This window comes from Corylus avellana, chromosome ca2 (genome assembly GCF_901000735.1).
Source record: "Corylus avellana chromosome ca2, CavTom2PMs-1.0".
NCBI classification, from domain to species: Eukaryota; Viridiplantae; Streptophyta; class Magnoliopsida; order Fagales; family Betulaceae; genus Corylus; species Corylus avellana.
The window spans coordinates 17,994,913-18,014,808 of NC_081542.1; the positions used below are offsets into that span (position 1 = coordinate 17,994,913).

At 36.4% G+C, this 19,896-nt stretch overlaps 1 protein-coding gene across 5 annotated transcripts; it reads right to left on the reverse strand.

Annotated features, from left to right (window-relative positions):
- Positions 1 to 429: 429 nt before the first annotated feature.
- On the reverse strand, positions 430 to 17,264 carry LOC132170253 (membrane-bound transcription factor site-2 protease homolog). 5 transcript variants are annotated; one of them, XM_059581161.1, is made up of 11 exons: positions 17,002 to 17,264; positions 16,841 to 16,906; positions 16,658 to 16,724; positions 16,439 to 16,540; positions 16,250 to 16,353; positions 13,186 to 13,333; positions 12,016 to 12,096; positions 11,398 to 11,859; positions 10,939 to 11,262; positions 7,127 to 7,292; positions 430 to 1,071 (listed from the first exon to the last, which is right to left on the reverse strand). In XM_059581161.1, exons 1-10 carry the CDS (start codon positions 17,121 to 17,123, stop codon positions 7,128 to 7,130), a joined length of 1,641 nt encoding a protein of 546 aa, XP_059437144.1. In that variant the 5' UTR covers positions 17,124 to 17,264; the 3' UTR covers positions 430 to 1,071; position 7,127. The 5 variants fall into 5 exon arrangements, with proteins under 5 accessions (XP_059437144.1, XP_059437143.1, XP_059437142.1 ...); XM_059581160.1 differs by lacking the exon at positions 430 to 1,071 and adding an exon at positions 1,310 to 1,704; XM_059581159.1 differs by lacking the exon at positions 430 to 1,071 and adding an exon at positions 1,310 to 1,716.
- Between the last annotated feature and the right edge of the window lie 2,632 nt (positions 17,265 to 19,896).

Here is a 19,896-nt window from a genome sequence, read left to right on the forward strand (position 1 = left end):
TCAGATTCGGTGAAAACCCTCTAACCCTGCTTACATTATAAAATAAAATTTAGTCTAAAGCTAATTTACCAACTTAATTGGCAGGAAAGGCATAATGTGAAATTACTAAACTACCACTTGACCATAAACGCATAGAAAATGAAATTCATGTTGCACTGCATATGGATCCATACTTCCTCTCAAGAAGTATATAAAGTTGGAGATTCAACTTATTATTTGGAAGAAATTTGAGGGGATCCTCAGTTGTTTTTTTTTTTCTAGCAGCCAATCCGGGGGTAGAGAGTAGAGAGAGGGAAAGAGGGAACGACCAAATCCTCAGAAGTCAGAACACCCACCGCCCGAGAAAAAGAACAAGAAAAATGAAAAGTTTGCCCAATGCATTGCACGAGAAGACACAACAGTCAAATTTGTTCAATCACTTCCTTAATTTAAGCGCAACTACGGCCCAATCAAATAGATTCCATGTAGAAGAGAGTTGGAATAATGTGTACAGAAAGGTCTAACCATTTACAATATACAAACTCATCTACAGTTCTTCAGCAACTTAAATCCTTTACGTAATTCTTATGGGGGGGGCGGAGGTAAACATATAAATTCATATTCTAAGTAACAGGATATGGAAAGAAAGAAAAAAACAAACATGAGTACAATTCTCAATTTTTTAATATAAACAACCGAGTCCAAGGACTACTACAGGCTACAGAAAGCAACGTATAAAGAGAAGCACCCAGATTCCAGAAGCTCTGGCGAATAAGTCTTGGTCTTACCACCACAAAAAATTCATCATGAGAGAAAAAGCAATTGATTTTAAGTACTCAGCGACCAAAACAATAAAAATTCATTCAACAGAATTTCAAGAAAAAAAATAAAAAATAAAGACTCTAAAATGACTTCTTTTATGCAAGTCAAAGTCTGAATATTTTGATGTTATGAATATCAAAATAAAGGAAAATAAAACGAAAAATGCAAACCCAAAAAAAGAAGGCTTTATTCCGTGGATGCATTACTTAAAGTTCATCTTCAACAACATGCTGAGATCAATATGGAAACCAAATGTTGGCCAAGTGATATCTGAAACAAACTCGGAGAAAAAACATTTAGAGAGAGAGAGAGAGAGAGAGAGAGAGAGAGAGTACAAAATTTACAAGCCAATTAACTACAAGACTGCCTAAACCAACACATCAAGAATTGGTAACACTGGATTCGAATATCCAAAAGTGAAACAGAGCCCAAAGCAACAAGACAGATAGACTAGATAGTAGCTGAAAATGTGCAAGAATTTGACTAGTTATTTTGAATATTGTAATAATGATTCTGGAATCATGAAAGAATCATGTTGAATCCCATAGTCCATATCAATGAAGGCAAAATCATTTTCTCTGTATCATGAAAGAATAATTTTTCTCCACTAAATCATTACAAAAAGAAGAGCACGCAGGGTCTCTCAAGAAAGAAAAACAAAACCGTTGTACAGAAACTTTTGAAAGTTGTGGTGCTCATTAGATGAATGTTTGGCTTCCATTAGGTTGAGTGATATTAAAATTCATCTTAAATATAGATAACTCCAACCATTGTGATCGCAGAAACCTCATCCACCCCAATGCTAATATCTCCACAACTTCAACCAGCCTGTTTTGATGAGACTGATAACCACAGTGCCACCATAAGAAACACACAGCAAAGCTGCCTGCTAAAAAGAGCCTCCTGACAACAGTACTGCCATAAGAAAGCAAGGCCAAGCAAATCATGTGGGTTCCGTAGACAATGAACAACAGACTTTTTCAACCATCATTAATCATGCATTCCACATACTGATACATCACTCAATAACTAATTAACAAATAAATAATTTATACGCAGCATCTATGGCATAATGGGTAGGCTTATACCCATAAAAAGGAACTGCCCAAATGGCCTGGCAACAGTGTCTGGCCAAAGATTTGGGGTGTACTTGAGGTATTAGCCTCTCTTTAGAATCTCTGATGTTTGGGTATGTCATCTGACATCCACCCATTCGTGGTACAATTAGGCGGTTTTTGCAATGCTGCCTTTTCATCAGTGGCCTTTGTGACACCTCATAAGTCTCATATTGGGTGAATGGATTGCTCACATTGACACCTCATAAGTCTCATATTGGGTGAATGGATTGCTCACATTGAATTGTGGATTATAAAGATAATTATGAGTGCTAAGTTTCACATTGATTCCTTACTAAATGATACTAGGCTTTATAAGTGATTCTAGAAAGTTCCAATTGCAACTTGACTCGTCCTTTGTGATAGTGTAGATAGGGCTAGCGCTTTCTCTGGATCGTTGCAAATGATATCAAAGTAACCTACTAACACTATGTGACGCTGAAGCACTACATGATGTAGGCCCAAGCGAGGATGTCAAGAACTTGAGATTGTGATACCTTAGAGAGCTAGTCCCATGCTGTGTGAGCGGATTATAAAAGTGCTAATGAATGGTAAGTCCCACATTGATTCCTTACTAGGTGAGACTGAACTTTAAAAGGGACTCTAAGGAGCTTCAATTGTAACTTAACTAGTCCTTTTAAAGTGATAGCACAGATGTAGCTAGCGCTTTTCCCAAGTCATTACAGCCTTACTAGGTGGCATTTCCTATCGTAAGCTTTTAAGTGCATCTTGCAGGGCACCACCTTGCTCCAAATTTTAAACCCTACAGTATGCTTTTAAGTGATTATTTTTAAGAAAGCAATCTCAAAATTTAAACCTAGCATTTAAAAACCCTAAAATCTCTCCAAGATTTTCTCTCTCTCTCTCTCTCTCTCTCTCTCTCTATATATATATATATATATATATATATATATATTGACTTCTAATTTCAAATCAAATATCAAGAAGGAAAGGAAGATTCAAGGAATCAACCAAGTATCAAGGAATAAACCCTATCTTTTTTTTTTTTCTTTTTCTTTTTTTGAATAAGAAATACAAAATTTATTAAAAACATAAGGCGCCCTTATGTACACAAGAAGTATACAATAGGAAGCACCTAACTACTCCACCCCCACAAATCACCACCTAAAGCCCCACACGAAGAGCACAATGCTAAAAGACGTGAACCTTGCCTTTACCACAACTAGAAGACTCGCCTTTCGCATCGTAGTTAATGGAGCACTTTAAATTCAGTAACTCCCTGTTGACTAAAAAACTAGAGAGGGAAGCCAACTTGTCCCGGATGATCCTCTTCAATGGTTGTCAAGAGAGCCAAAGTCTACTCCTCACGACCAACACACGAGATCCCGACAATAGGACAGATGTCCTTAACACAATGTAGAGCCAATCTGAGTACCCGAAATCACCAAACTTAAAGAGAAAGAGAGAGAGAGAGAGAGCTCCAAGTTTTTAATCCAAAAATTTCTAGAGCCACAATCTTTGCAAGCACTCTCTTATTCCTTCAAGTTTATTTCCATATGCCAAGTATCATGTTTGCCCTGTTGTTTCAATCATGTTTTGATTTCAAACCGTTTGTTGAAGAAAAATCCTTATGGTCGTATCTTTTGAGTTGTTTTGCACATGAACATGATATTGAATTGATTGAATATACGAGGTTATGTAGGCTTTTGTTGAGTTGCATCTTTCTAAATTTTTTGCATGTCCTCAATTTGTGGCATTTTGTTCTTCTTTTCAGTTTTAGTAGGACCTTTCTTTGTATAAATCCTGTGTACTAGGGTTGCGCTCATTTGCACTTTTCAATGAATTACTTATTTATCAAAATAAATAAATAAATAAAAATTGCATGAAAACACACACTCTGTGTTTTGGCCAAGGAAAGAAATTCCTCAAGCCGAAACCTTGCTCTTGATTTAGGTTAGGTTTTCATGCGTTTAATTTTCTAACTCTAGAATCATTAAGAGGTTTTGTCTTCTTAAGTGTTGCAAAACCAAAAACAAAATGATATGAGGGATTCGGCCAAGGGAAAAAATTTCCCTAGCCAAACCCATGTCTTTTACTAATACATGATTTTGATCAGTTTTCCTAAACCTAGAATCATCAAATGGATTATTTATTCAGAAAAAGTTTTGTAAAAATAAATAAGGGGCATGGAATTTTCGACCAAGGCAGTACCCCTAGCCGAAAATTTCATGCCAATTGTCTCACATGATTGGTGAATTTTAAACAATGAAAAAGTTGCAAAACAGATCTTTAATCGGTTTTCGAAAGAATCCAATGTTCTTGAAAATTTCGTGAAGAACATCAAAGAACAGAATTTTGATCCCTTTTTCTAAAGAAAACTATTAAAAAGTTGTTTGAAGGTCTTTGAATCATTTTAGTTACAGGTTGGGCCATTAAATGTGCTTAAAAGGTCTTTGATCTAATCTTGGCCCATTTCCCCCACTTAAGTAAGTTAAGGCCATTAAAAATTAATTAGGGATCATTTAAATCCAGCCAATGATTGAGAGTTTTAATGTTTTAAAAAGAATAATTAGCCCAAGAAAAATGTTCTAGACCCAAGGAGGAGTCCAAGACCCGTAAGTCAATTTTTTAAAAAAAAAATTAAATCAAATAAAATTTTTAAATATTATTATTATTATTTTATTTATAAAAAAATAAAAAATAAATAAAAACCCTAGTGTTAAACCATAGGCTTAATTAATATGAAATCAATGGCTCAGGAAAGGAGGAAAGGTAAAGAAAGGTCAACTTAACTTAAGGTCGACTCTTAACTAGGGTAGTTTGTAGTTTAGTTTAAGGTTGTGACTTGACTGAAATTTATTAGTAGCCGGTCAGCGTACTACTTTCAAGCTATCAAGGTAAGTGAAGTGTAAGGGGCAGGGGTCTTCACTGGTAGCCGGTGAGCCACCGGAGTCTAGCCGGAGTAGTCAGCAGGCGACAGAGACTGGTCTGCATGGTGAAGAGTGTGCCGATCAGCACCTAGGGGTAGATAGTATGGCTGGAGAAGATGCAGGAGGTGCCAGTGAAGGTGTCGAAAGGGGGGAGGTTGGGAGGTTGGTTCTCAGGAGGGGTGTGCGACTTCTCAGGTTGCCGGAGTGCCACCCGAGACTTGCCGGAGTAGTCAGTAGACGACAAAGATTGGCCTGCATGGAGAAGTGAGTGCCGATCAGCTTCCAGGGGTTGACAGTATGGCTGGAGAAGGTGCTGGTGCCAGTGAAGGTGTCGAAGGGGGGAAGGATGGTCCTCAGGAGGGGTACGCGACTCTTCCAGTTGCCGAAGAAGTGAAGGACACTCGCTGAAGATGGCTGACGGAGACCTAGTAAAGCCTTTTTCCTCTTCCCAACATGCCCAAAAACTTCATTATTCCACCTGCGAAGGTCACCTTTAAGAGCTTTCAGTTTACGAGCCAAAACATACCTAGGGTTACCATCAAACTGATATGATTGCCACCAATGTTTCACTTGATCCACGAACCCCTCATATTTCAGCCACAGATTCTCAAACTTGAAATAGCCTCCCCCTATCTTTGGAGTTTCCTTTTTTCCTTTTTTGATGTGAATTGGGTCATGCATAGTAGGGTTATTGACCTCCTAGATTGCTGGAAAGGCCAAAGAGGTAATAAAATGGTGATGGAGGTGTGGAGAATGGCCCCTTTGTGCCTTATGTGGACTATTTGGAGGGAGAGGAATGCTCAATGTTTTGAAAATAAGGAAATGACAATGGCAGAGCTTAGCAATAGGTTTCTCAAATTGTTTTTCCTTTGGGCGGGAACCTTGAACATTCCTCAAGTTTCTACTATGCATCAATTTGTGGATTTGTGTTCTTCTTTTTATTTTTAAAGGGGTGGTCTTTGTATACTTCTTGAATACTAGGGTTGTGCCCCTCTGCACTTTTTTATGAAATACTTATTTATCACCCTACCCCTTTAAAATGTTCATTTAATCCAGAGATATCTATTTCTTATTGCGAGTCCAGTCGTGCAGGTTTGACTACTAACTAAATAATGTGTTATGACTAAACAGAGCCTCTACTCTCCGAGAGAATTCTATTATTGCTCCTACCCGTATTTTACACTAGCATGAGTTATCTCAATAAATGTTTTTCAAATGCTTATGAATGCTGTATTTACTATCTCTTGTTTCGAAATGCATTTATAATAAGCAAGATTTTAATACACAAGAGATACTATCACTTGAATGGTTTTAGGTATTTGGGCCCTATATAAGGAAAGTTTATTTGAGGAAAGGAAATCCATCTCAGCACATGCTATATTATAATAATATGAATGAAAGTTTAAAGAAAAGAAAGGAATGAGCATGTGTTGAGGTACGAAAAGTCTAAAATGTTCTGCCTAAGAATGAAAGAAGCATGGTACCAGGGTTAGGATGGAGTGCAAGCACTACGTACGGTCCATCACCAAGCTTTAGCTACACTGAATGCACCCAAAGTTAATTAGGTAACCCATGTATGGCAGACCGCAGCTATCATTGGCGTTGGGTCCTTCAAGGTTACGCACAACTCCATGCATACGGGGCATAATTGTATGCAAGGTCGCAAGTAACAAGTGAAAGAAAAAATTTAAAAGATTTATAAATCATGGCTTGTGTTAACTTTTAAGGAAGAAAAAACTTTATTCAAGTGAAAGTATGTTTTTAATTACGAAATGTTTTAACTCAACCGTTTTTAATTGGTTGGGTATATTGCTTATTGAGTTTTCACTCATGTTTCGTTTTCCCCTCTCAGATGTTGGAGCAAACATTATATGCAGCAGGAATGCCTAGCTGTAGGAGGGCAGTCAGATTGAATAATTTATGTTTTTGAGCACATGAAAAAAATTTATGAGAACCATTTATGATATTTTTTGTTCATACTTTGAATTTTGAAAAACATTTATGAAGTTTCATATTATTAATAAATTGTTTGTCTTAATTATATCATACAAAATCTCAGTATTCCAAACCCTTTTCATTATCATTACAGAAGTCCTTGCTTAATGCTGAGTATCATTTAAAATTGTTAACAATCCAGATGAAACCGCATATTCTCTTCCGTGAATTGTTCAACAAATTATAGTATAACTTCATCATGTAAGCTCTTAAATCATATATTATGGCATTTTTCAAAGCAGTTAAATGCTAAAGCAAAGTCTACAGAAAAGCTAATAAAGTGAAATAGATTTTAAGAAAAAAGCAAAACATAGTACCATTTACCTTACGCATTGAAAAGACTGAATAAGATTCTCATAAAGACAAGGATGGAAATAAGCGTCCCTCCCAAAAGACATACTTGAAGAACCTTTTCCCTCTTCCTTGGGCTCAGCAAAGTGAAATGACAAAGGGTCACCTCTAGAAGAGATTCTCCGTCGAGAAAGTAAACCTGATAAATTTATTAAGATAAGAGAAAAAGAGAACATCATTTTGGTTTTCCTAAAAAAGGAGTTTTTTTGCGGGATATTTTCAACAAACCACTTTTCAAAAATGTTCTCACTCCAGGAACTGTTTTGAAGGAGATAAAGACAACCAAAAAGGCACATAGTTCCCAGAAGCCACAATGGGCTTGTTTGTTAAACCCCCCACCATCCCCCCACATTCCACCACACTATTCACTTCATTTTTTCCAAAAACAACATTCTTACTTTTATATCAAATCATTCACTTTTTATATCACATCATTTACTTTTTATTACTATTCAAATAAAAAAAATCACTACAAAACAAAATTTTTCAATACCACTTTTTCATTTTCCCATACCAATCATTATTTTCTTTTTTATTTTTTTTTTACACCTAAACAGTGCAGTGGTGTTTGGTGTTGTTTGCCAAACACCACCAATATCACAAGCAGCCTTAAAAGTAATCCTTTGCCCCCCACTTAGTTTTTTTTTTATATATATATAAGTAACCAAAATATCATTAAAGCGTAAGAAGCACCCAGGCACACAATAGGTATACAAGAGCCAACATATAACTAGCTAGAAGGAGAAAAAAGAACAAGAAAATCATAATAACTAAGCACCAAATGAAAAACAAATGCAGCAGTCTAGAGAAAAAAAGTATAGAAGAAAAAAGACTTAAAACTCCTCTAACATCCTCTCGCGATCCTCAAAATTTATATAATTTCTTTCCTTCCAAAGACACCATTAGAGGCAAGAAGGCACCATCTTCCATATGGCAGCATTCATAATGCTAGCAGCAGTCCACCAACAAGCAAACAAGCCAACTACATGACTAGGACATAACCTAAGACAGCACAAAGCGACTGAAAAGAAAAAATATATATATATATATTCCATAAGGCATAAGCAACCTCACAATGGAGAAAGAAAATGATCCACATACTTTCTATTCCTTTTTTTTATAAGTAATAAAATAGATTATTGACAATGCACGCGCCAGGTAGGGGTTGAACCTACAACTTTCTGCTTAGGAAACATACATCTCTATTCCTCTTACACATACAACATCTCTCAATCACAATGACATGCCACGTCTTAAGATTGTCCATGGTAAGAATGTTTCCTATGGCCGCTGTCCAGGCAAAGAAAGCAGGCCTCAAAAGGACCTCAGCCTACCAAATACTCTTCCAAGGGAAAAAAAGACCATCATAACAAACAAGGACACTGTAGAAGGATCTAACATCCAACAACCCATTTTTGGAAGGGGTCCACTAAAGCTTGTCTTCACCCTCCCGTCTCCCTCTAACTAAATACAAGCTAAAGAATAAAGCATTGACATCCACCTTCCAATCATGAGTCGCTCTAACAAAGCTTACGTTTCCACTGATTGGAACTACCAGAAAGCTCCAAATGAACTGCTATGAAAGCATCAGTCGCACAAGCAATACTATATATTTGGAAAGGCTTCCTTTAAGGCCATGTCCCCACACCACAGATCATGTCAGAGTCTAACCTTGGAGCCATCCCCACCTCAAATCTAGTAATACTTGAAAACTTCTACCAACCCCTTCCAATATTCTTCTATAATCCACCCCATACACCCCAAGAGGCTCATTAGAACATCACCCACCCCACGAAATGCAAAATTTAGAGCCCACCAAGCCTCTCTCTCTTGCACATAATACCATAACCATTTTTATATGAGACCATGATTGAACATCAGCAAGTTCCGAACCCCCAACCCTCCCTCAAACCTCGGACCAACTTACCAAGTGAAATTTGAACTTTTCGCCTAGTCCACCCCATCAAAAATCCCATTGAAGCTTCTCAATACTATTTGCAACACCTCAGATGAGAAATTGCACCTACAAAAGGTCTTCATTAAAATTAGGAGCACTTTTCATATTATGAAAATGACCAATACACTATGTTTTTATCCACCATTTGGATTGAATCCCATTAAACTATGTATCCACGATCAAACCCCCATCTTCAATTACCTTTATCACCTCCGCTGCTCATTTTTATTTTTTTTCGATAAGTAATGTTTATATATCAAAAGCGCAGAGGAGCGCAACCCAAGTGCACAGGAAGTATACAAGAGAAAACGCCTAATTAGGAGAAGAAAAAAGAACAAAAAAATCAAGATAGCCAATCACTAAAGGGGCAAGCCAAGCTGTTGTCCAAGTGAAAAGCGCGTAGAAAAAGAACGCCGTGAGGTCCTCCAAAGATCTCTCAGAATCCCCAAAGCATCTCGCATTCCTTTCTAACCATAAACACCACACTAGGCAAAGGAGAACCATTTTCCATACAACGACACTTCGACAACGCCCTCCCGACCACCAACAAGCGAACAAATCCACCACCCTTTGAGGCATGACCCATGACAATCCAAACCAGCTAAAGATTGCATACCATAGAGAGCGAGCAATCCCACAATGGAGAAGAAGATGATCGATCGTCTCCCCATCCGATTTGCACAAGCAACATCTATTGATCACAATGCTCATATCCTCCACTGCTCATATCCCACCATCAATTACTTCACCCAAACCCATCTCCGCCACCTTAAGTTTTTCAACATACACGCCCCATCTTCAAGTCCACCACTACCAAATCTCCACCTACCATTACTTTTCTAGTGCAGCTCTGAATTCAAACGTCCACCAACCCAAATTTCATCTCCAAGCCTATGATTGACCAAATCCCACACCCGCCATGACTACCTACCTCCACCGACCTCCATCATCTCTAGTCCTCCCATCACCAAATGAAAAAGCCACAAACAAATTCCCTCTAACGGTAAGGCTTACTAGTCATCCAAAAAGAACATATCTTTGAAGCTCTGAAAGGCACACCAATTTTTCCACAATGCCACATCCAAATCCAAAATTCTGTCCAACCCAGTCAGTGAAAGCAAAACCAAATCCTGAAAGAGATTAATTCAGTTGATGGGTGTCAATTCTATCAGTTTTCTAGGCATTTGGAATCTTGCTATTTTCCTTGATGGTTTCTTACTACACAAAGAGATAAGAACAAGAAGATGAATATGAATATGAGTATGAAGACAACAACGACGATAGTAATCATGATTAGAAGAGGAAAAATACTTTTAAAATGTTTTTAACTTAAATAGGGTCTCTAGGCATTTTAATTGGTAAAAGTAAGTATGATATCACAAAATTTCTACATATCTGCCACAGCAACAAGTTAATGGAAAAGGGAGGTATTGCCCATTTCTATATATCTCTCAACTGATAACCTCACAGCAGATGTACCTCCTTGCTGATTACCTTAATTGCCTCAAACCATCTAACTATCATATTACATTTGGATGGTCCATTCCGAAATTAAGTTTCATTTGCCCACCTTTACCCTTCCGTCAAGGTGGCTTATCTAATGGAAGGTAAAATCCAGCAAGCTCATGAGCCTTGGGCTTAATGTGTGAGGAAAAGTCATAAATGAAATGCAGACTTTAAGGTCACAATTGAACAACCCATTAGTTACTAGGACTTGCAGCCTAATATAGTTCGCTCTTGTTCCTGACTATACAAATATTCTATGGACAAAATTACAGTTGCACACAAACATGCAAAGCTGGAAAAAATAAGAGGTGTAAGGACTTACTGGCAAGCTATTGAGAAGAGCTAGTGTTAGAGAGACGTGGAATGTGTATGTCAGAATCCTTTCCAGCACATTTGGAAGATATGCACCAAAATGAAATGCCCAACGAGGTTGATAAGCAGTTAAACGAACCGAATGTGCCATGGACATCACATCACCGACAAAAACAAAAGTCCCAACACACTTGGAGTTTATAAGGTCAGAAGTCTTGGATACTGAAAATGAATTTCTTCCAAGTTGCAAGCACTCTGGAGTAAAAGATCCTAAGTATGAGATCTCCACCCAGCTCAAACCTGGCATCTGAAGTGGACTTAAGCAAGACTCATCCTATGAACACCATTAAAATTGTATTCAGCTAAATTGAGCAGTATAAGAATAACTTTCCATTATGTCCCAAGCACATAAGACTTAAAAGTAGAACTTGTTAAAAAGAATAAAATGTTTATTCAAACATCTATTTACCAGTGAACATGTGCAGCTGCTTCCATTAGTTATTGTTGTCCATCCATCACCACATTTATAAAGCTTAACAATGTCCTGAGCATTCATGCAGTGTGTACTCTGTCTTCTCTTTGGATGACCATTTTTGCTGTTACCACTATCTGACATTCTCGTATCAAGACAGGGAATGGTTACAAATGCAGTAAGATCATTAGGACAAGCAGATTGGTTGTCTACTGACTGAATCTTCTGGCCATCTTCTATCATAAAATTGGGGACACAATACCCCTTTCTGCCATTGACCGCCCCAAAGCCTTCAACATATTCGGTATGATCTGTAATTTGACGTGTCACATTATCTATCAGAACTGTCATTTCCATCCACTCTTCTGCATTATGGATGTGAACACCATCCAGTGACATAATTAGATCCCCAGGAGACAAATATTTGAACAAAGGCGATGTAGAAGATACATCCAAAACCTATTCCAGGTAATCATTTCCAAAAAGTGGGAGGAAAAATGTGTCAAATCCAACCATGCACATATACTGATAGATATTCACATACATACATATGTATGTATGCATGTATCTATGCATAAAACAATATGATAAAAATAAATGCTTGTTATGTAGTACCATGGGGCTTTCACTATGCATGTAGAAGGGAAACAGGATCAGAGGCAGGAGGAATAGAACCAATCCACAACCTGCACAACACTTCAGGAAAAAGCTAAAGGTAATCAGCATTAGATTTAGTATCTTATGAGCTAGCAACAAGATGAAAGCCATATGAAGCCAGAAGTGAAGTTAAGATTTTAGATTCCAATTAAATACATAAGCCGAATCAAAGTTTTTTTTACAAGGCAAAAGTCCATATGCCCTCTTCAAACTAGTGTTTATGTGCTCGTTCGTCATTGCTCGATACTTGGGTTCAAGTCCCTGCTTGCATACTCAGTGGGGTTGGGGTCAGATTATGGTCCAACTTAGTCTAGAGGGAGCACTTGCAGGTTTCCCACATCTGGTCCCTTCTAACCAGTTCCCCAACGGGTATGATGTCAACCCACCCCACACACAATCCTTGTCACTTATTAAAAAAATGGAGAAAACTTTCACTTTCAGCGCTTTTGCAATCATCTCCTAAACTTTAAAAAATCACAATTTAGTGTATCAAATTTTGAAGATTTCCTACCATTTGGGTTTGAGGTTAAATGAGATAGAGTATAGGTAAAATGTCCCATATACCCTAGTATTTAAAAAATTTTAAATAATTAAAAAATTATATAAAAAGAAAAAAATGGAACCCATGGGTCAACTATGGGGTCAGCCCGGCAGCAATTTTTTTTTTTTTTTAAACAGGGATATTTTGAGTATTTTGGTGTCTTCCGTTGGGATTTAACAAAAAGTCCTAACGGATGGGTGATATTGCAAACTTTTTAAAGTCGGATACACTAAATTGAACGTTTTTAAAGTTTAAGGGGATGATTGCAAAAGTGCTAAAAGTTTAAGGTGATTAAGTGAAGTTTCGTAAAAAATAAAAAAGACAGCAACTTCTAGTGTCAACAACATAATTGACATTTGGAGTGGGTCAACCGCATTGTCCAATCACCTGTTATCAGTTCAAAAGCCACTGTAGAGAGCCACACCATCAAATTGCTTCAATTCACTATTTGGACTTGATTGTTAGAACTAAAAGAAACCTAAGCACTTAGATTGCTTAGATTAAAATGTAGTGATTTAATTGACACATACCCCAAATTACAGAGCAGTAAAATGTATTAAAGCCTAGAATATATCATACGATCTTACCACTGCATTGTGCCAAATACCAGCACAGTATACACGGAGCATAGTAAATTGTGAAAATGCTTGTAGCAACTCGTAGTTGAAAGCCACCAGAGCACCAGGAAATAGAACTGCAATAAAAATGGCAATGTACTCCATCTGTATGCCTTCACTGCTTTCCATTGAAGAGGTGCCTACAGGATGAAGAATGAGAATCTAGCATTCCACACTTTTAGGTCTAAATTTTAGTGACTAATCAATTTGTCATACCTTGATTCATCATATGTGGGTCACACATATAAACAACTACACAAAACATTAAAATTTCAAAAAATGGAATGGACTTGATAACTAGGTAAATATATGTTAAAACCTTTTTTTTTTTTTGATAAGTAATGTGAATTATAACTTAAGATTCCCCAATGAATTACGATTCTCCAATGACTCAAATTAGACTTTAAACCTTAAGACTCAAATTAAACTTGCACTATTTCTTATAATATACATTAAAACTTAAGTTTCCCCAATGACTCAAATTAGACTATCTAAACACAAAAGTACTCACGAACTCCCAATACCAGCTGCAGCCTGACAGTTCTTGTTCTTGGAAATGAAACAATAAGCATGTAATTGAAATTATGAACCCCTCTATCCCCTGTTACACTGTCCTTCGTTCTCCTGAGCCTACTAATTTGCGCTAGGTTTGGCTAAAATAATAAATTCTATTTAATTGAAACAGACAATTTATTGATAGTACTCTTGGGTTTAATGTGAGCATTCTATCACATATTTATACTAAAGTTTTATAATAAAATACAAAATTCAATTTTCTGCTTTAGTTTTGCCAATAGATATGGAAAATTTTAGCTGAAGTAAAAACTGGCAAGGAGGTTCTACCAGAAGATAGACATTTTATTCACGCTTCTACATTGGTTGAATTTTATTACTCATCTAGAGCTGTTCTCCTAATATCATGCCACCGTCTAAAACTCCATAAAACCACTACCATACCAGCTTATCTACTGGTTGAGTTATTGAAACATTACAAAGTATATCATATGCATAACAAAGGCAGTAATATTCAAATTCCATATTTTACTCAAATTGTGATTATCGTACGTAAACCAACGGTATACTTAGATGAAATTTATGTTAAAAATATGGAAGTTTAGAGCATAGACTTTTCAGACTAACAAGCAATTGATGCATTGACCATGAACAGTATTAGACACTAATATAGCCATTTTTATAGGTCGGTTGTGCAATTTTTCTTTTTCTTTTTTAATATATATAAGTAATTGGCCCCAAGGGGCGCAATATTCTATTATCTTTTAAAAACAGTCATGCCGATGAACCCTTGGATTTGGGATGAATTTTTTTTTTGATAAGTAAAGATAATACTACGCCCACCGTGGGGCTCGAACCCAATGAATTTTAATCTAATTGTGATTTTAAATGCTACTTATGGGTGTGGGGAAGTGAGAATATGTGTAGCATTACTCTTTCTTTTTTATAAGTACTTCAAAAACAAATTATAGAGTACAACAACAACGACAACGACAAGAAACAGAAAAAAACAAAAACAAGTACAAGCTTAACTACTGAAAAACCAAACCGAGACAAACAACTAGCACCTCACTCCCCACTAAGATGGATAAAACCATCGGGAATAAAAGAGCCCCTAAATCTTTAGATCTAGTCCAGTTTCCAAGGAAACCAAACAGACTAAGAAGAGAAAAAACAATAGAAACAAGATCTCCTTCACAGACATTGAGTTTGAAGCCAACCGGTTCGCGTTAAGTTGAAAACAACAACACAAAGAACACAATAACACCTAACAAAATACGGAGAAAATATCAGCAACACCAACGGTGGATATGGCGGAACGTGAAGACGCGCGAGATCCACGCACTGGCGCGTGATGGACCGATGGAGGCACGAGAGGCAGCAACGGGTAGCGGGGAGGCTGAAGATGACGGTGGATAGGCGCGTTGATGGGAGGAGCTGATAGAAGCTGGCAAACTAGCTTTGAAAAAGCCAAATCTAAACCCAAAGCAGATCCAGGAGGTGGAGGTAACGGAGTAGGTCGGAGGAGGCTACAGGGCGGTGGTGGAGGGGCTGGGGTGGCAATTTTTGGAGGATGAAGAATAAATCGCCGAAGGCAATATATAAAACCTCATAAGAGGTGGAAAGGACTAAAGAAAACTCTGACCAAACAACAAAAGCAAGCAACTTCATGAGAGGGAAGAGGAGTGTATTTCTTCCCTCCTCCTAGACGGAAGCAAGATCAGCACTGGCTTAGGTTTGAAAAAAGAAGAGAGAAACGCTCTCAACAAGAGAGATGGATCGCTAGACATTTTCAATCTCCTTTTCAAAGTCTCACATAAATCTTAAAACCAACACTTCACTCACTTTATTCTATAAATAATGCAACTAAAGTATTTAAAAGGCCTCCATAACAGCTATCCAAAAGAACTATAGTAGACAAAGTAGATTAACCAACTTAACCTTTTCTCCTTGCATTCAATGCCAAACTCCTATAAAGAATGGCAAATGGGGAAAGAAACAAATTAAATGCTTTTCAAATCCTTTTTTTATATATATAAGTAAAATGCTTTTCAAATCCTACACCAAATAAAGAATGTCCATTATACTAGTGAATATCTCATTCTACATATTTTACGATTAAAATGCACGGAAACAGAGTGAAACCCAACAATGATTCTATTCATAATTGTTTGTTTGATTAACAATTAATGAATGTGAAAGAATATCTATATCATTTTCAATATTATTGGATGTCTCTAAGAAGACAAACTGATTTTTTTGAAATAAAGATTAGGAATTAGCAATTAAAAACTATGAGGCTTGCTCATATCTGATTATGCATACAATCAACCAAAATGGTCCAACTCTATCATTTACATGTAACATTAGAACTACAAGAACATAAGATGTCAGAGAATTTCTTGAGAAATTCATCTCTTCACAGATATTATAACAACACTATATTTGAATAACGCCCCAAGACTACAATTTAGTAGAATTAAAAAAAATAAGAAATAAAAAAGATCAGAAAGAAGCTGACCTAGCAGCAGCAAGAGCATGCCCGAGTTCATGCACGGATACGGAAATCAAGGTAGAAATAAGTAAATACCCAGCATCGGCAAGTGAGATGCTCAAACCAGAGACCTACGTACGCATAAGGCAGTCAAATAGGTAACAATCAATTTGATTGATAATGCTAATACTAATAAAGGGAAAAATCAAAACTAACCGAGGAGGGGGAAAACCCAAACAGTAAGGCTGTAGATAGATTTTCCAGCTCTGTTTTTTGGCGGAAAAGATGCAGGGCTTTGCCTAATTCCCAAAGGAGAATCTGGTGCCAACCCCCCAAAAAAACAATAATTGAGTTTGAGAATTGAGAGGAGATATATTATTGTCAAACTTTAATTATTAAGCCAAGATAAAAGTTCTTGTCTGGTAGAGACCATACCAGAGTAACGGCAAGCAGCGCGGTTAGGCTAAAACCAGTTCCAATGGAAAACCATACTCTCAAACTTCTGGTGAGTGAGTGAGTCAAGCAGTATATGAGTAATAATTGATAGCAGCAGCAGCAGCAACAACAACAACAACAATGCTGACAATAATAAAAACAATAGATAGAAGAAGCGAAAACCTGGCATGCCTTCGTCCAAAACGGAAAAGAGGTTCATTCAGAGCAGATATTTTGTAGTCGCAGAACCTGCGGGAGTGGGAGTCGTAGATTCCTATGTTGTCATTAACGACTTTGAAGAAAATAAGGGTTAGAGAGAGAGAGAGAGAGAGAGTAGTACTGACCAACAGGAAATGGTATTGGAGAGGTTGGTGGTGGTAATGCGTAGGGGCAGGGGAGAGCGAGCCTGAGATCGAGTGCGTCCCCTCCCAAACCTTCTCACCCGCCTCCCTTCCATCTCCATCATCGCTATCACTTCTAATCAACTTTAATCCCCATCCGTCTTCTTCTTCCTCTTCTTTTGCCTCTCAGCCCCGGCAGGAGATCGTTTTCGCCTCTTTCATTTTTCCTCAAATGCTATAATTTGTTTCGACTCTTCCATTTTTGCTTCCTCACGTTTGCCCCCGCAAATTACCGAAATGTTTTCCCACCCTCTTTATTTTTTTGTTTTTTTTTAACATGTTGACACAATAAGGGATGGTCCGTTTTATTAGGCGTATTCCTAGCCAATTGAACTACCTAAACTACTAATTATAAAGTTATTAAACTACATGGTGCGAAACTATGGGGGTGTTTGTTAAACTCCCTCACATTCCCCCACATCCACCACACTATTCACTTCATTTTTTTCCCAAAAAAATATTATTACTTTTATATCAAATCACTCACTTTTTATATCTAATCATTTACTTTTTATTACTATTCAAATAAAAAAATCACTACAAAACAGAATTTTTTACTTCCCAATACCACTTTTTTCATTTTTCCATACCAATTATTATTATTATTTTTTTCTTTTTTTTTTATCCATGAACAGTATCCTGTAAAATGAACAGTGCTAGGGTGTTTAACAAACACCCCCTATATGTCAATATTTTTCCCAAATTACTAATTATGTCATTGTTTCCTAAACTATATGTCAATATTTTCCAATAACAAAAATCTTGATGTTTACAATTCAACCTCTATTTTTATATTAGGGGTAATTACATTTCTCTCAATTAATTACAACGTATTTTCACTTTCTCCCCATGAAGTATCAACTGTACTACCCAACCCCATGAACCACCATTTTGTGCCTAAAATCCCCTTCCATTAGTCAAAAGTGCAATTCTGTCAATCAAAGGCGTTAACTCATACGGTCAGCTCGTCACGTTGCCCCCATGAACTACAACGCATTGTCACTTTGCATCCATGAACTTCAACATATTGTTATTTTGACAGTATAAGGCCTCGTTTGGTTTGCAAAATGTCTAGTCCATTGAAAAATGATTAGTTACTACTGAGAATAGAAGAGTGTGGAATAGATTAGCTATTCATATTCCTTTGTTTGGTTGTTATGCTGGAACAGACTAGTTAATCATATTCATTTATTTGGTACAATTCAATATGTTGGTGAATGAAATCATATTGTGATCAAATTTTCTAAAATACCTTTACAATACAAATACAATTTATATTATTAAGGACTTTCATTTTATTTTTTTTTAAACATAAACAACTTTAATATAACTTATTTTTCTTTTTTGTTTTTAATTATGTCAGGTATGTGGCCTTTTTTTTTCTTCTTTTTTTTTTTGTTGCAATTATGCTACAAAATTATTTATATAAAAAAATATATATAGTTGCAGAAAGCATAATCAAACTCAATTTTGAAATCAAAAAAATATAGTTGGAGAATGTACAGAGAATCAAAAGAAATAAAAAAACAGATTATATATTTGTATTTTATAAAAACCTTGCAGATTCTATTTCTCCGTCAAAGAAAAAAAAATGGAGAAACTAAATTAAAAAAAAAAAAAGGTACATAAATAAGAAGAGAAAGAAACGAAGAAAAGAAAATTAAAGAGAAACGGTACAAAAAATCAAAAAACATAATTTAAAATAATAATAATAATAATAATATTAAAAAAAAATTGAGAAACGGTACAAAGAAGGGAGACAGCATGGAGAAAAAAAAAATCGTCTGTACTTGTAGAAAAACTGTACCAGAAAATCAGAGAGAAAAAGAGAGAATGAAATATAGAGAAAGAAAAAAGAAATGGAGAGAGAGAGAGAGAGAGAGAGAGAGAAATATAGAAGAATCAGAGAGAGAACGAAATTTAATCCCACAAGTAGGGTTCTTTGTGGCAATTTACATAATTAATTTAATTCCATAGGAAATGATTAGCTAAGCTACTTATTTTTTAGTGGCTTAATTAACCCTGTGTGTATGAGATTAGTAGTCCCATGGGAATAGACTATTATCAGGAATAAAGTGTTACCAAACAAAGGATTAGCTATACCTAGTGTTAGCTAGTCCAATCAAAGAGTCTATTCCACAAACCAAACGGGACCTAAGTTAACAATTTTAACTGAAGGAATAGAAGTTTTGGGCACAAAATTGTAGTTCATAGGGGTCAGGTGATACAGTTGATATTTCATGGGGGGAAAGTGAAAATACATTGCAGTTAATAGGGGAAAAGGTAATTACCCCTTTATATTATAATTTACAAGTGTATTTAATTTAAAAATTAGATTAAACTCATCTAAAAATGCTCTTATATATATATAATTCAAAAGGGTAGTTAAAAAAAAAAAATAGGATTAGCCCTAGGAGCCCTCTGCCCCAAGCATCATAAAGTGGATCAGCCACCCCCAATGACTATTGCGTGATTTTGCTCACCCCAACAGCCTTGGAGTGGTTTTGGCCACCCCATTTTGCAAGTTGAGGTGGCCGAATCACTCCAAAGGCCGCTTCTCAAATCGGTAAGGGTGGCTTTTCCAAAATTTTTTAATTATTTTAATTATAATTTATTTTTTAATTTCTAATTAGGTATATAAGCGAATGCACCATCTTCGTTTTTCACCACTATCAAATTACCACGTGTGAAACTTGAGAGTTGAGAGACTACATGGGGCAAAAAAAAAATATTTAACCTGGAGAAAATTACTAAACACATTTCTTTGTGGGAGGGAACCAAAAAACGGAATAATTTTTGTGCGACAACTATAAATAATGAAATAAATGAAGGCAGAAG